The following is a 15,142-nucleotide window of genomic DNA, read 5'->3' as shown; positions in this document are numbered from 1 at the left end:
GCCTCCGATTATGCACAAAGGAGGTTGCCTGTCCAGAGAAGGAAGAGAACATCAGGGAGGAGACAAAACCAGTAGAAGAAAAGGGACAGATCGGGTAAAGCCAGGAATCAGACATCAGGGTAATTAAGAGATTCCTACCTCTCCCCCCCAGGCAGTCTTATACTTTAAGTTAGATGTTTACAGAGCAAGGAAGTAATGATGGAGCCCAACATTGTGGGGGGAGCCTTCTAGTTTTTACTAATTCCAAGGAGAAATTGGAACTAATGGATGGACCTAACATCTAACTTCTTTTATTAGGACACCCAACAACTTACTCAATAACCTTCCAAATCCCCTGGCAACATATTCTCAGAGCCCTTCTTTTGTAAAGTTATCTCTTAGGAGCTGCCTACAGACCCCGCCCCTCAACATCTCCATCTCCTGTTGGGGGCCGGGGTGGGGGGGATAGATAACCCAGCTAATTCCTCCTCTCTTTTAGTTTCTTCAAACATCCTTCTTTCAGAGGAACAGACTCTAAATATCTAAGGTTCCAAGCAAAGTATATATGTATTTATATTTTTATGTTTGACCCAACTCCACCTCCTAAAATCCTTCCTTTCCCATCTTATTACTATGAGGGGAGAGTGACCAATACTCTGAAGATGGCAGAGCAGAAAGATTTAAGAATTGTGATGGGCAACTCATGGAATCCTCAAAATTCGATGAGCTGCTATATTTACCAGTTATGGAGACACCCAACTACAAGACTTTTTGTCCTATGAAATAAGAAACCTCTTTATTATTAAAGAAGAAAAATCCTTTGCCAGCAGTGGCCACTTTTACTACAAACTAAAAGCTTTATCATCAGCCCAAACTATATTGAGACGTTGAGATTTGCTTTTGTTCTAGCATTGCCAAGTTCCATGGCTGTTCCCTACCCAGTGTCAGGAGAGAAAGGAAGCATGCTATGGGATGAAGCTCCAAATCCTCACTAGGTAGCTGTACATCTGATCCTGGCAAGAGTTTTCTCTTGCCTTATTTCCCGCCTTGACCCCATCTCCTTACTTACCAGTCAGACCGTACATGCTACCTCTCTCCCCTGACTATTCACCTGCATTTGAAGCTTTGTGCCAATAAAGTTATCTTTCCATTCCATCTAGCAAAAGCCTGAGCTGAAGATAATTAACAGGGGACTTCCCAGAAGATTTTGCTGTATCTCTAGCTTGAGCCACCTACCTTGAAGCTCAGGACAGCTCAAGGTGAGTGAGTTATCTGGGGCAAAGACCAATGGTTTTAGACTACAGAAAGGTTGTCTAGGCTTTGGAAGCTGGACACCCACCAATAACTGACCAGTGGTTTTGCCTGGGAGACAATGAGGGAAAAAAGAAAGCAAGGTGAAAAGAACAAAGCAAAGAGAAAGACAATGGGACTAGAACAGAAAGAATGTAAGAGAAGAAATAAGTATATCAGCTTAGCATCATAAAGGCAGAGTTGTTGGCTTTCAATACTTTTGCATTTTAAAAGAATACTGTACTGGAATGGGTTAACATCATCATCTTTAGCGTTCTGGTAGCATTATTCAGTAGTTAATAAACAGAACATTAGAACTCTGCCCAGCTGGCTTTTGAAAAAGGAACCTGAGGGACCCCAAACTCAGCCACTCTTGTAGCTTCCATCTCCAGTTCTTTTAATCCTGGCCAAGATGGCAGCCTTGGATACTCTCTTCCGGTCGTAAGCCAGACCGAGGGCAGCCATGCAATCGATGAAGAATGTGGTGAAGTTGATGTGCCAGCGGTACTCACTGGCAGAGTAGTCATAGGGAAAGGAGTGATGGTAGTTGTGGAAGCCCTCACCTGGAACAAAAGAAAGCAGAGGAGTTATGGAGCTACCGTGGATTGCTGTCTTCCTGATCTTTGTACACTGGTTATCTAGCAGGATACCTTGGACCTGGGAGAAACTTGCTCATGTTGAACAAAGATGAATCCAGTCTCTTCCACTCTGAACCAAATAGATCCCCTCAGAGGCCATTCAAGAAACAATTCGAGAGACCGTGGTCACCCAGGGCTGTCTGGGAGCCTTTGTGAGAGGAGGACTGGAAGTTTCTCTCAGAGGTCAAGATGACTAGAGAAAAGCTGCTACTGCTAGGAATGGACTGTAGATTAAAAAATTCCTGAGGCCGGCCCGGTGGTGCACTCGGTAGAGTGCGGCGCGTGGGAGCGGGGCGGTGCTCCTGCCGAGGGTTCGGATCCCATATAGAGACCCGTCCGCTCACTGGTTGAGCGCAGTGCGGGTGCGACACCGAGGGTTGCGATCCCGTTGCCGGTTGCGGTATGGGCACAACACCGAGGGTTGCGATCCCGTTACCGGTCACGAAAAAAGACAAAAAGGAAAAAAAAAAAAAAAAAAAAAATTCCAGAGCTTGGGACACCCGGTGGCTCACTTGGGAGAGTGCAGCGCTGGGAGCGCAGCGGTGCTCCCGCCGCGGGTTTGGATCCTTATATAGGGATGGCTATGTAAGGATGGCCCGTGCACTCACTGGCTGAGCGTGGTGCGGGCAACACCAAGCCAAGGGTTGCGATCCCCTTACTGGTCACGAAAAAAAAAAAAAAGAAAATTCCAGAACTTCACTAAATATTGGCTTGAGACCCTAAAGGCTCTGTGCTATGTGCATGTGTTCAGGTGGGAAGGAGAGTCCATAATTAAGAACTTTGACAGTGAGTAAAGGAGTAAAGGAGCACCCTACTGGTACTACTTCTAAGGCTGGGAGGTTTTTAACAGAAAGGGTGGCAGTGGCCAAAAGTCAGAAGAAAGGAGGCCCAGCCCAGCGGCTAGAGTTTCCTTGGCTAATGCTGGGTCAGGGTGGGTTGCTCTGCCTTCCAATTCTTTGGGCTTTGACCCCGGTATGGGAGTGGTGCTGATAAAACAGAAGCTCTCTGAGGGAAGAAGAATCAAAATGCTTAGATATTCCCTCTAACTTCCAAGATTCTGAGAACTCTTGGGACGAGTGTTTCACTTTGCTGGATAGAGGAAATTCTGGATTCAGAACAAGTTCTGTAATGAGTAAAGCTTTGGAAACACAGGTAGTTTGCCAACTGTTGGCAGGACTCTTCTTTCTGAACTGCATCCAACAATAGCGATACTGACCCTTATCGGGCTGGGGTAAAGTCAGGGTAAAGAATAGCTAATAAAAGAGCTTGTTGGGCCCTTTGTAGCTAAAAATACCCCCATATACATACAGTAGTAATGATATTAACAACAAGCAAGTGAAGGAAGTCCTGCAGAGCACATGACACCATCTGGGGCATCTCAAGGTATGTGCTCCCTCTGTGACACCTGTTTATCCACAGTGTCAACTGAGCAGGGGGGTGGGATACTGCCAAGGCTAAAGGGACGGACAAGATTACTAATTTCTTAAACGGTTTTTCAGCTAGACTCTGTGTAAGCACTAACCAGGCCAAAGTTATCAGAGTTCAAACTGAATCAGACACACACACACACTGACAAGGGAGGAAATACAAAGGAGAGCCAATAGGTGGAAGGACAAGACTTTGCAAATGGGACAGTAAGAGACAGCCTAAGAAAGGCTCAAGGAGGAAAGCCAGCTTTGGCAGAGAGAAGATGAGCATGTGATTGTGGGGAGGTAATTCAAGAAACAAAAAGATTAGAATGGCAGAAACAGAGCTGGAGGAGAATAAAGGGTGAGGTGCCACGGAAGGAACGCAGCAGTGCAGAGAAGCGAGTGATCACTTTGACAAAGCACGATATTGACAGCCACTTTGAACTGATGGTCATGAACATGCTGGAACTGAGGGAGTTCACTACAGATCCATTTGCAATACAGGACACATCTCATTCCAGAAAATTCCATTTCTATGAAAATCTCAGATTTATACAGTATGGGTGATTTATGTCAATCCTGGGTCAGAGTAAGAACATGCACAATGGCTGAAAGTTAAAAAGAGACAGGAAAAAATGTTTTTAATAAAGATAGGGAAGATGGTCAGTGTTGAGAATATAAAGGAAGATTTTAAAGAGAAACAAAATGAGTGTGTTAGGCAATCAGTGTGTATAAATGTGTGGAGCAGAGCGGCTGCCTTGGTATTACTGGACGACCAACAGCACTGATCACCGGTAAGGAGAGGCCACAGGATCTGCTGAAGGAAAATAACTTGAGGCTTTGGTCAAAGTCTATATTCAGTTGGAAAGAAGGACAGGAAAAAAAAAGAAGACAGATGGTAGAACCCTGTTGTCTTAGACTCTGGCAATTGAGATTAGAATTTAGAGAAATAAATTCAGGAATAGTCAACATTCGCGGGGACTTGTGATCAAACTGTTTATTCCCTAAGCCACGTGGGGGAAATAGAAGTAGAAGAAACAAAAAGACAAGAGGAGACAAGGTGGTAGGTGGTAGCAAAGGGCTGCCAACAGTTGCTTGGATGTTTGAGTACAGCAGGGAGATAAAAAAATACTTTAAGAGTGGCACACTCGGGGCCAACCCCGTGGCTCACTCGGGAGAGTGTGGCGCTGGGAGTGCAGCAGCGCTCCTGCTGCGGGTTCGGATCCTATATAGGGATGGCTGGTGCGCTCACTGGCTGAGCGCGGTGCGGGCGACACCAGGCCAAGGGTTGCAATCCCCTTACCGGTCACAAAAAAGGAAAAAAAAAAAAAAAAAAGCCCAAGAGTGGCACACTTGAAGCTTATTGAACTAAATCGTAATTAGTTATTGTACACTTTATACGGCATGTTTATCAGCACCACACTCTCCCGAGTGAGCCATGGGCCGGCCCTATATGGCATGTTTAAATATAAAACGCTAGGCTCACTGGCCACTCAGATGACTCTATTGTTCTATTTATGCATTCCCTGCCCCAAGCAAGACTGCAGCCCGGCCTAGAGGTGAGTGAAAAAGGAAAACTCAAAGGTGCTCATTATACACAGCATTAGGAGATTGTTTTGGAACTTGGAATCAAAGGCAGTATTACTTTTTACCCTTTCCTTTTTACATAAAATTTGTTGCCTGAATCTCATGAGTGTTTTCCAATATATCGCTCCCTAGTTTTAGAGTGGAAAAACTTAGATACACAGTGGTCATAAAAACAGGTTAATCTGGTTTTTCTGGCTCCTAGCCTGATACCCTAAATCAGCAGACCACTAGATGTGGTCTTGCTGTGGACTGCTGACTTACCCACAGCTCCCAGTGAAACCAGGATATTCTCTCGGGGGCTAATGTTCTTGTCATAAGGGCGATATCCGTAGAGGTGGGCGGCACTGTTTACCAACCAGGTGGCATTGAGCACTATGGCGTAACGCAGGAAAGTGGCAACACACAAGCTGTTTTGAAAAGTTTCACCCCACAGACACCAGGGCACAAGTGTGGGCAGGATGAAGCAGAGCAGCAGGATACCTGATTTGTAGTACCTACATGGAGAGATCATGCACTGAGTCAGTGGCCTTGCCTGGATTTTCCACTCTCACTAGGTTGAGCTCTTTCCTCCTACATTACGAGTATAGTGCAGCAGAAAACAGCAAGAGGGAATGGGATTATTTTTAGATGAGGTAATGAGGAGGAATTAAATAACTTTTCTAGGATCCTACCACTAGGAACCAGTGGAGCAAGGACGGAGTGCTTGTCTCCTGAGTACATTGTTCTTTTTTACTGGAACATCATGCCATGCTGGTAAAATAGGTGAGGTCCAAATTACAAACTAGAAAACGGAGATCTCCTTCCCAGATTGTCCTTCCTTTCTCCCTTTGGGCTCCTTCCCAAAGTATGGACTCATCAGTGCTCTTTTGCACAGAGTCTGTGTTTATTTGTCATGCTACTATTTCCTGCTAGCAACCCTCTAATTCTTTGCTCTTCTTTTCCCTTAGAGAGGCACACTGAGTGCCCTTGATCACCTGCAGGTCTCTGTCCCTCTGGAGGCCCTGTCCCATCTTCATTCTCAATGTAAACCAGGCTATTGAATTCCAAGGAAATCAGTTCCCTACATCCCATCCCTTCAACAGTCAAGTCTTCGACTTTTGTATCATACTATTCCTGCATCCAATTCCTTTCCATTCCTGCCACTGCTTCCCCAGCATGGATCCTTGCTACCTCTTAACATGTGTCCCCGCCTCTCATCCCTATGTTTCAATTGTTTCTTTCACCTGTCCTAAGAACAGCCTTCCTAAAGGACATCTGTGACTATGCCACATTGCTGCTCAAACAACTATTAATGGTTTCCTATTGCTTACTGAATTAAACCCTAAGTCTGCTTTTAGGACTCCCTACACCCAAAACTTCAAGCAAAAGGACTGCTGCTAGAATGTGCTTAATGCTTTAGCTCATTCTGTTCTTTCTCTTCATACTGTCCCTCCCCACACATACTTGTGAAAATCTCTATCCATTGGTGGATTTCAGTGGGCTTTCTTCATAAACCCTTCCCTGATGTTCTCCACTAATCAATCTTCCTCTCCTTTGTATCTCTTATGGTACAGAAAATATTACACCTTGTATCATGTTTTTTTGGGTACAACCTTATTCCTTCAACCCTCCTACAAACTCCTTGAAGGTAAGAACTAGGCTATGTTCATTTTTGTATCCACAGCTGTCATAGGTCAATAAACATTTGTTGAGTTTAATTGGTTTAATTAAGATAGCTCAGAGAAAAAGAAACAGCACACTAATCTATAGCTGTGGTCCTGTGGGATGTTAAAAATTGGGGTTTTAAATAATGATTCTGAACACACAAACCCAGTAAATTTGTCAGCCATATCCCCAGTTCCAGCACCACTACACTCACCTCCTCTGGAACATCACCAGTTTCTCAGATTTTAGGTCAGACAAGTCTAGCAAACCGCCTTTCTCTTTGACAGCTGGATGTTTGCGCACAAGCAGCCAGCCCACATGAGAGAAGAAAAAGCCACGTCGGGAATTATGAGGATCAGCATGTGTTTCTGAAAACTTGTGGTGGGCACGATGATCTCGGGCCCATTCAAAAACATCATTCTGGAGGGACAGAGAAGAGGAATGTAAGTATGAGCAGACACCCTCTGAGGAGGATTTCAATGGACAGATATCGTTGAGAGCCCACAGCTCTCAGACCAACTTCACAAAGTACGCGGGAGTCTGAGCTCCCAAGAAGTCATGGAATTGCCTCCTCTCTTCTCCCAACTTGCCACTGAAACTCAAGTGGAAAAGCAATGTAAGGTCCCAGGCTCACATGAATAGGACTGCTACTTCTGGAAGGTTATTTGGTAGGGAGAATGGAGGTTAAATCATATAGAGCTCAGATGGTTTCATTAGGAAAGAACACAACAGTTCTTCAGACAAGGAATGTTGGAAAAGGTCCTCATGGGATGCCTGGGCAGCCCTATGTCCTAGGGTCCTGGTCAGTGGATAAAGCTGCAGGGAGTTCCATCCTGATGCCTTGGCAAGAGACAGCTCACACAACCCAATGACAAAGCCAAGTATGTACCCCATGATCATGAACCACATTTCCAAATGACCTCTGAGCTTCTCTGGGACTCTTTTTTTTTTGCTGGCCAGTATAGGGATTTAACCCCGGACCTTGGTGTTAGCACTACACCCTAACCAACTATACTAACTGGCCAGTTTTCTGAGACTCTTTCCATCTCTTAAAGAATGTGCCAATATCTCTTCCTTTCCTTTGCCCCACAGGACATCAGGAGCCTTCAAGGTCTAAGTTGATATGACAGAGATGATTATGCAAATGTGGTAAGTACCCAGGATACTGTCGAGACTAATTTAGTTTTCTTTTTGCCTCTTGCTCTAAGCTAAACCCCACACCACATGCTATCCGTTGCCCATCGCTACAGCTTAATAGCTGTGAGAATTCCCTTTCACCAATCCCTTTCATTCTATATCTGCTGTAACTTTTTGCCTCAACAAACCTCAATACTTGACTTAGCTAGCTTGGTAGCCCAAGATAGGACCAAAATATTGGGTTGGTCTATCTAACCTTTCAGTGACTCAGTTTCCTCATCTGTAAAATGGGGATAATAATAGTGTACCTACTTCCTAAGACTGTTGTGAGGATTTAATGAGTTAATCTTAGTCAAGTGCATAGATTAGTGCCAGGCATAGTCAGCGCTGTTTGCTCTTATTATCTAAAAACATGGAGTTCATGAGTCTATGAAGCATCAACTTCAATCCCATTGTGGTGGGGTCCTAATATATTCACCTTAAATAGTGAATTTATTGTCCAGTGTCTGCCCAGGAAACCGGGGTCAGTCCCTGGCTTACATGCCACAGCCCCTTCTGATGGATTGCAGCAGCCAAACCATGTGATAACACGGGGACCTTAGGGTCAAGAATAATCCTATACATGAAGAATATTTCCTATCTATCTCCTATTTCTCTTTTCCAGTGACTCAGAAGCATCTTCATGCTTTACGGGCCTAACGGCTAAGCCTACCCTTGAGGTGACCACAGAAGAGAGGAAAGTGAAATGGCTGTCCAGGTGTGGCTCCTCTCTGGGTGCTGACTCCTCCATTCTTCCCCAGTATCATTGATAGGGTGGAGAAAAAAAAAAGCCAGCTTCTTACCTGGAATGCCATTGTGTTGGCAATGATCAGGAAGACCCGCAGGGGCAGCCGAGCTTTGTAAGTTCGATGGCTCCACAGGCGATGAGCTCCTGCTGTTATGCCCAGGGCACTGATAAAATAGTAGACTACTCCTGCCAGGATAAGACAGTGGGCAGTCACCAACCCAGGTCTCCTTTAGGTTTTGTGAGGATCTGCTTTACCCTGAACTCTAAGAATACCTTGGTCTCTTAGGCCTCTTAGGTTTTACCACTTGAAAAATACTATCACTTCCCAGCCTGTCAACCTAGGAATTGAGATAAGCTAAGGAATCTCACAAACTAAGGAGTCAGAAAGGCAGGTGAGAGACTAGGGCACTCACCAATCAGCCACTGTCATTCTCATTCTGCAGGGGCATTATCCCAGGTCCTATCTCTTTTGACCTTCAGCTAACCTCTTCTAAGATTTTAAGAGCCACAGACTACTCCGAAAGAGCTTAGGACCCATAAGGAAGGGTGTTATTAAAATAACAGCCAGGGGGCTGGCCGGTTAGCTTAGTTGGTTAGAGTGATGTGTTATAACACCAAAGTCAAGGGTTCAGATCCCAGTACCAGTCAGCTGCAATAAAATAAAAGAAAATGAAACAGAATAACAGCCAGTACAATCTGGGCACTGACCAATACGAGGAGCCCTGAGGTGAAGGGTACACTCAAGGGACTTACAACTATGGCTATTTACCAATTGGTATAAAAGCAGTACCAGTCAGCTGCAATAAAATAAAAGAAAATGAAACAGAATAACAGCCAGTACAATCTGGGCACTGACCAATACGAGGAGCCTTGAGGTGAAGGGTACACTCAAGGGACTTACAACTATGGCTATTTACCAATTGGTATAAAAGCATTTCCATGTTTTAGCAGGCAGTGTGGCCATTTCAGGGAAAAAAAATCAGTCCTGCATGAAAGTCATATTTATAACGTCTTAAGTTTTATCAAGGATTTTAATATTCTCTAATTCACTGGATACCTTGTATGGGATAGGTGGTATTAATATCCTCACTTTGCAGCTGAAGAAATAGATGTTTATCCAAGTGTTTATCCAAGGTCACATGGCTAGGAAAAAATGGAGCCATGGTTTGAAACTAGGTTTTCTGTTAACATGAAGCTCATGTTCCGGCTATGCCATCTACCTCTCCAAGATGTGTGCACAGTTCCTGTGTCTCCTTTGCCATTTCTCTGTAATGGCAGGATATGCTCAAAGTTGTCATGAAGCACCCATCATCATCTTGCCTCCCATCCTGGAGGCCCAGAGGCTCAGGAGGTACCAGTTATAATCTCTAAGGGGAAGGAGGTTGCTGGGTGTACCCATTTCTTCCTCTGTTCAGTAGCTCTAGGAGGCAGGGACTGAGGCCTTGGTAGAAACTGTTGTTAACAATGTCTCATTCCTAGGGAAACAGCTAGAAACAATGGATCCTCAGTGGGCACAGAACCTCGTTGCAGTTGGGGACACCACACATTGTAACAAATTGTCCTGTGTTCTTCTGCAGCCATAGACAGTTTCCTAAACAGCCTCCTCCTCCACCCCATCCTGTGCCTCCTACAAGATCCCCAGGAGAGCCATAGATCCACAGTCTGTCCCAGTGAAAGTTCCATCTACATTCCCTCTGGCTGGGATTAAGGCTACAGGTGACCAGCGGATCTCAAGCCATGTGGTGACTGATATCTTCCCAGAAACAGTATCTGACTGCATCTGTCCCTGGGAAAACCACAGGTGAGCTAGAGCCCTCCAGTCACCAAGGGAGAAGAAAAATAGCTTTTGGCATGAAAGCAGAAGCACTCAGTTCAGAACCAAGGAAGCTTCTAGGGTTGTTTCCTGCCGCAGAAGATCCTGGCAAGTTGACTTAGAAAGCATATAATATCCTGTATTAACATGGGAATTGTGAAAAGAGCCCAGGCACTCTGGTGCGTTTTCTATCCACACCTCTAAGTCTATCAAATAGAAATGTTTAAGTCAGTTGGAAATTCATTATCTCTTCCCCAGGGCAAGGATTGTTAATGTCCAAATTGAAGGTTAAACAACATCTCATAGTTCTGGCCCTAAGAAAAGAGACTTGGGTTTTGGCCTTTGGCCCTCAGTGTTGCCAGAGAAATCTATTCAGCCATACCCTGAGGGCTGTTCTGAGAGGCTCCAATATGAGATACAAGGCTCCCAAAATTGCTGGGAATCAAGAGAAATGCTGCAATCACAACCAGTTGCTAATTTAACATTGTTCTTAGGGATCAAACAAGAAAAGCTCCTAAACACTGAGGGTGGGAAGAGAAGGTTCCCAAGCTGAGTCCTCTGATCCCCCCTCCCCATCCTCCTTGTTCCTTAAGACAAGAGGAGTTCTGACATCCTCATTATCAGGATGATCACTCTGTCTGTTAAGCAGCCCACCAAAGGGCCTGGGACAAGAGTAAGATTAGTCACCATCCAGTCTCTGTGTGCCAGGTTTCTGTCCAAAGGCACAGAACACACCCATGGGCAGGGCACCCAAAAGGTAGCGGGCACAGCCTTGGCTTTGGGATAGCATTCTGCTCCCTGCACTAGCAGCTGAGGTTGGCCAAGCAGGGGCAGTCTGGTCAAACTCTGGCCTACAGGGAATGCTGAGGCTGGAAGGGCCTTGCAGGCAACAAAACTACTGCAACTGGAGTTCTGCTGGATTCTCAGAGGGACTAGAGAACAGATGTCTCCCTCCCCTCACAAATATAACAGCACTTCCATGCCTGTCCTGCTCACTATGTCTCTGCTGCAGCTATGACACACGTAACCAAAGGAATACTACACTCCCAATCCTAAAAAATGGGCCGGCCCGTGGCTCACTCGGGAGAGTGCGGTGCTGATAACACCAAGGCCCCGGGTTCGGATCCTATATAGGGATGGCCGGTTTGCTCACTGGCTGAGCGTGGTGCTGACAACACCAAGTCAAGGGTTAAGATCCCCTTACCGGTCATCTTTTAAAAAAAAAAAAAAAAAAAAATGACTGTGGCCCCCAGTTGGTACTGGGAAAAACTGAGATCTTAAGAAAGGGGATATTCTCAGTTGCATTTCCCTGTGGCACCCAGAGGATTGCCAAAGACAAAGCTTGAGGGAATAGATCTCACCATATCTAGAAGCTCTAGGAGGTCCCCAGTGAGGAAACAGCTAATACATGGTCTACCAGCCCTTCCACATAGCTACCCTCCAAGAGTGCGCTGTCAGAAAGTACCCCACTCCTGAGACTGCCCTGGAAAACCTCAAGTTGTTTTCTGGAGAGGGAGTCTTCACTCACCACCCCTCAGAAGGGCCCAGGATCTATACAGCTCCCTGCTCTCCCTTCCCAAATCATGCTTATGGGGACAGAGATGAAAATGCCTGCAGAGCGCATGTGTATATCCAGGGGGCAGGGCCCTGCTATCAGCCCGCACCATGGATCCCTGAAAGAGCTGAGCTAAGGGCAGGTCAGGGACAAACTGGGAACCGTTTCCATCATTACAGCAGCCTCAAGGCTGGGGATGCTCAGGGCTGTCCTTTCTGGCCTAGCCTGGCTGTCCCTGGCATCAGGAGAGAGGGGCTGGAGCAGGCTGGGTGGGGAATGGAACGTGAAACATTCCTTCAACCTTATTTCATTCTGAGAACATTTTGTTGACAGGCATGTGCAGCACCCTGGAGACCTACATGGAGTAATACAGCAATACCTGGTGTAACCTGGGTCATACAGGAGCTTTCTTCACCTTTCTCTAACAAAGAAGCCTGGTCTGGCCATGGGGTCAGGTCAAAATTATTTTGTGGATAACTACATGTGTCCCTCCCTTTTCAATTAACTCTTCCTCAGAGGTTTCTCCTTGCTTTATCCCATGACATTGGGCAACATATACCCTAGAAAGCTACTGGTCTGGTACCATGTTCCCATGACTGCCAGGTAGGGGCCTTGATTCTTGTGGCAGTCAGGGCTGGAACAGACAGCCAAGCAAAAGATTCCAACAAAAAAGTTCTTTTGGGGAAAGCTGACTCTCTGGCAGAGGTCTAGACTTCAAAGCCCGCAGCACATGGTCTGAAGGCTCCCTCCCAACACCCACATTAGAAGGGACCACCGGAATTGACACTCCCCCCCCCCCCCAAGGCAACATATACCCTAGAAAGCTACTGGTCTGGTACCATGTTCCCATGACTGCCAGGTAGGGGCCTTGATTCTTGTGGCAGTCAGGGCTGGAACAGACAGCCAAGCAAAAGATTCCAACAAAAAAGTTCTTTTGGGGAAAGCTGACTCTCTGGCAGAGGTCTAGACTTCAAAGCCCGCAGCACATGGTCTGAAGGCTCCCTCCCAACACCCACATTAGAAGGGACCACCGGAATTGACCCCCCCCCCCCCCCAATGCCCCTAAGCTCCATTCCCAGCCCAGTCAGCCTCTCAGGCAACCAAAGGGAAATGGCTGGGAAACTGGGCTGGGAAGGAAGGGCTGGTGCTATTTAAGATCCTGCCTTATTAAAAGAGCAGTGAGAAACCTGGGGTACTGGGTCAGGAGGACAAGGGAACCTGCTTACCCCAGAGCCAGGTGTAAAACTTGCATGTGGGAACCAACACAATCCCATACAGGGCTCCCAAGTGTAGTAGAGACATGAGGATGATGTTTCTCCAGACATATTCAAGCTTGGGCTTTGGGCCCTCCTTATCCTGGTAGCTTGGGTCATGTATATCATCTTTGATTTCAGGGCGGATGTCTTCTTCCAAGTAGAGGGGAGTCTTCTCCATCTTGCCTCCTCCATTCTGCAGGACCCTGGAGGGAGGCGCTATGATGGTGGTGGTGGTGGTGGTGGTGTAGGAGCTGGACATCTGGAGGGGAGAAGTGGAGTCAGGAGAGAGGAGACACGTGGAGGCAGCAGGGACCGCTTCCCTCTAATCAAGCTGGGAGAAGAGTGGAGTACAGGCACAGAGCCTGCCCCAATACCCAGGTTAACTGGGGGGTAGGGTGTGCCCGGAGTTGGAAGAGGATGAAGTTCCCAGAAGCTGTGCAGATAGATTGGGGGCGGGGTGGGGGGAACCTCAGGGCTGAAGGAGCAGTGGAAAGGAGAGATGAAACACTCGCACCACCACGAACACACAAAGGAAAACCCACATACATACATAAAGGTGCCGGCACGACCGGATTTGTTTACTTTAAGCTTAAGAAACAAAAGTTGGGGAATCAAGTCTCCTAACTAAAATCTACATTCCCCACCGACTGTAGGCAGTACAACTCGAAAAAAACGGCCAGGTCCTCCCCGGAGCCCTCAATCCTCTCCCCCACCGACGAGTCACCTAGAACCCGACCGCGCCGGCGGCGACCCCGAGGTGTGGGGGCCATTGCTTGGAAGCTCACCTCCTCTTGCAGTAAGTGGGCCGGCATCTTGACGCTCGGACGCAGGGATCACTTTCCCAGGGCTGGGACCGGGGAGCGGAGTTGGGAGCGCCGGCTCAGAAGGTGGACTTCTGTTCCGGAGCCCGCCTGTGCGCGGCGAGACCCGGCGCTGCGCTCGGAGCCCTGCTCTGCGCCTCGCACTCCGGATGGGCGTCGGGGCCGACCTGCGATGCGAGGATCTCCCCGCGCTGGGGATTTAAAGGCTGGAGCTGGCAGTGGGTGACGGTGTCCCGTATTTCCTCAGACCCCTTTTATCCGCTGCCAATAAGGGGCAAAGTGCGCCGAGTTGACCGGCCCGGGCAGCCCCGCGTGGAGGTGAGGGTGGGAGAGGGGAGGAGACAGGGAGCCCAGGCGTGCAGCGACCAGAGCCCGGGCGCCGGGATGCTGCAGACTCCAGCACCGCGCCGCCCCTGCCCCCGGGGAAATGCTAATGAGGCTTCTGTAAACTCTGGAGCGTCATTGGCCAAAGGGAATTTGGTGCCACCTCGTCCCGCTGTCGCCATTGGCTCGGCGCAATCTGCTGTTCCCTCTGCCGCGAGCTCCTAGCTCCCCCTCCCCTCTTTCTCCTTCTCGGCTTCTCTTCCCCCGGCCGCTAGGCCTCTGCCCGCACCCCGCGGCGTCGGAAGCGCTCAGGAGCTTTCTCTACGGGAGCGGGAGAGGACCTGGTCCAGGGGTGGGGGTGGGGACGAGCCCGGGACGGGCCCCGGGCACGCCGCGCACGGCTGGGCATTGGGGAAGTTTCACCGGAGACGGTGGGGAAGCACAGTGGCGCCCACCACTCACAACTCCATCCTGTGTGCCCGTGCCCCCAGGAGCGTGGGAGGCGAGACGTGCCCCCCACCCCCGGTCCTGGGTCGGGAGCCGCGCGGGAGCGTGAGATCCCGCTTCCCTCCCGAGCAAGTGCCGGGGGCTCGGTCCGCGGGCGAACAATGGCCCTGCCCCGCCCCCCAGCTACGCGTGCTAAGCAGAGATCGCGCCGAACTCGGGCCGGATCTCCAGACGCGCACACGGACGCACGTGTCCATGTGCCTGCACGCGCGCTCCGCGCTCTGTCACCTGGGCCGCTCGGCAGTCCCATCCCATGCCCAGCCTCCAAACGAGTGCGGAACGTTTTGGAGATTGTTCAGATTATCAAGTTGCAATTTTGGGATCTTCTTCGTGGATAAAGGCAGGAAGCACAGACATGTGTTTTCACCCAGCAGCAGGCGAAAGGACTTGTATGT

At 48.2% G+C, this 15,142-nt stretch overlaps 1 protein-coding gene across 1 annotated transcript; it reads right to left on the bottom strand.

Moving 5' to 3' along the window:
- Window positions 1–1,473: 1,473 nt before the first annotated feature.
- On the bottom strand, window positions 1,474–14,307 carry SCD (stearoyl-CoA desaturase (delta-9-desaturase)). Its single transcript, XM_008570605.1, has 6 exons — window positions 13,881–14,307; window positions 13,066–13,354; window positions 8,527–8,657; window positions 6,762–6,967; window positions 5,165–5,397; window positions 1,474–1,832 (listed from the first exon to the last, which is right to left on the bottom strand). The coding sequence occupies exons 1-6, from the start codon at window positions 13,905–13,907 to the stop codon at window positions 1,633–1,635; spliced, it is 1,086 nt and encodes a 361-aa protein (XP_008568827.1). The 5' UTR covers window positions 13,908–14,307; the 3' UTR covers window positions 1,474–1,632.
- Window positions 14,308–15,142: the final 835 nt, after the last annotated feature.

This window comes from Galeopterus variegatus, unplaced genomic scaffold (genome assembly GCF_000696425.1).
Source record: "Galeopterus variegatus unplaced genomic scaffold, G_variegatus-3.0.2 Scaffold619, whole genome shotgun sequence".
NCBI classification, from domain to species: Eukaryota; Metazoa; Chordata; class Mammalia; order Dermoptera; family Cynocephalidae; genus Galeopterus; species Galeopterus variegatus.
This window is presented reverse-complemented; position numbering and strand designations above follow the sequence as displayed.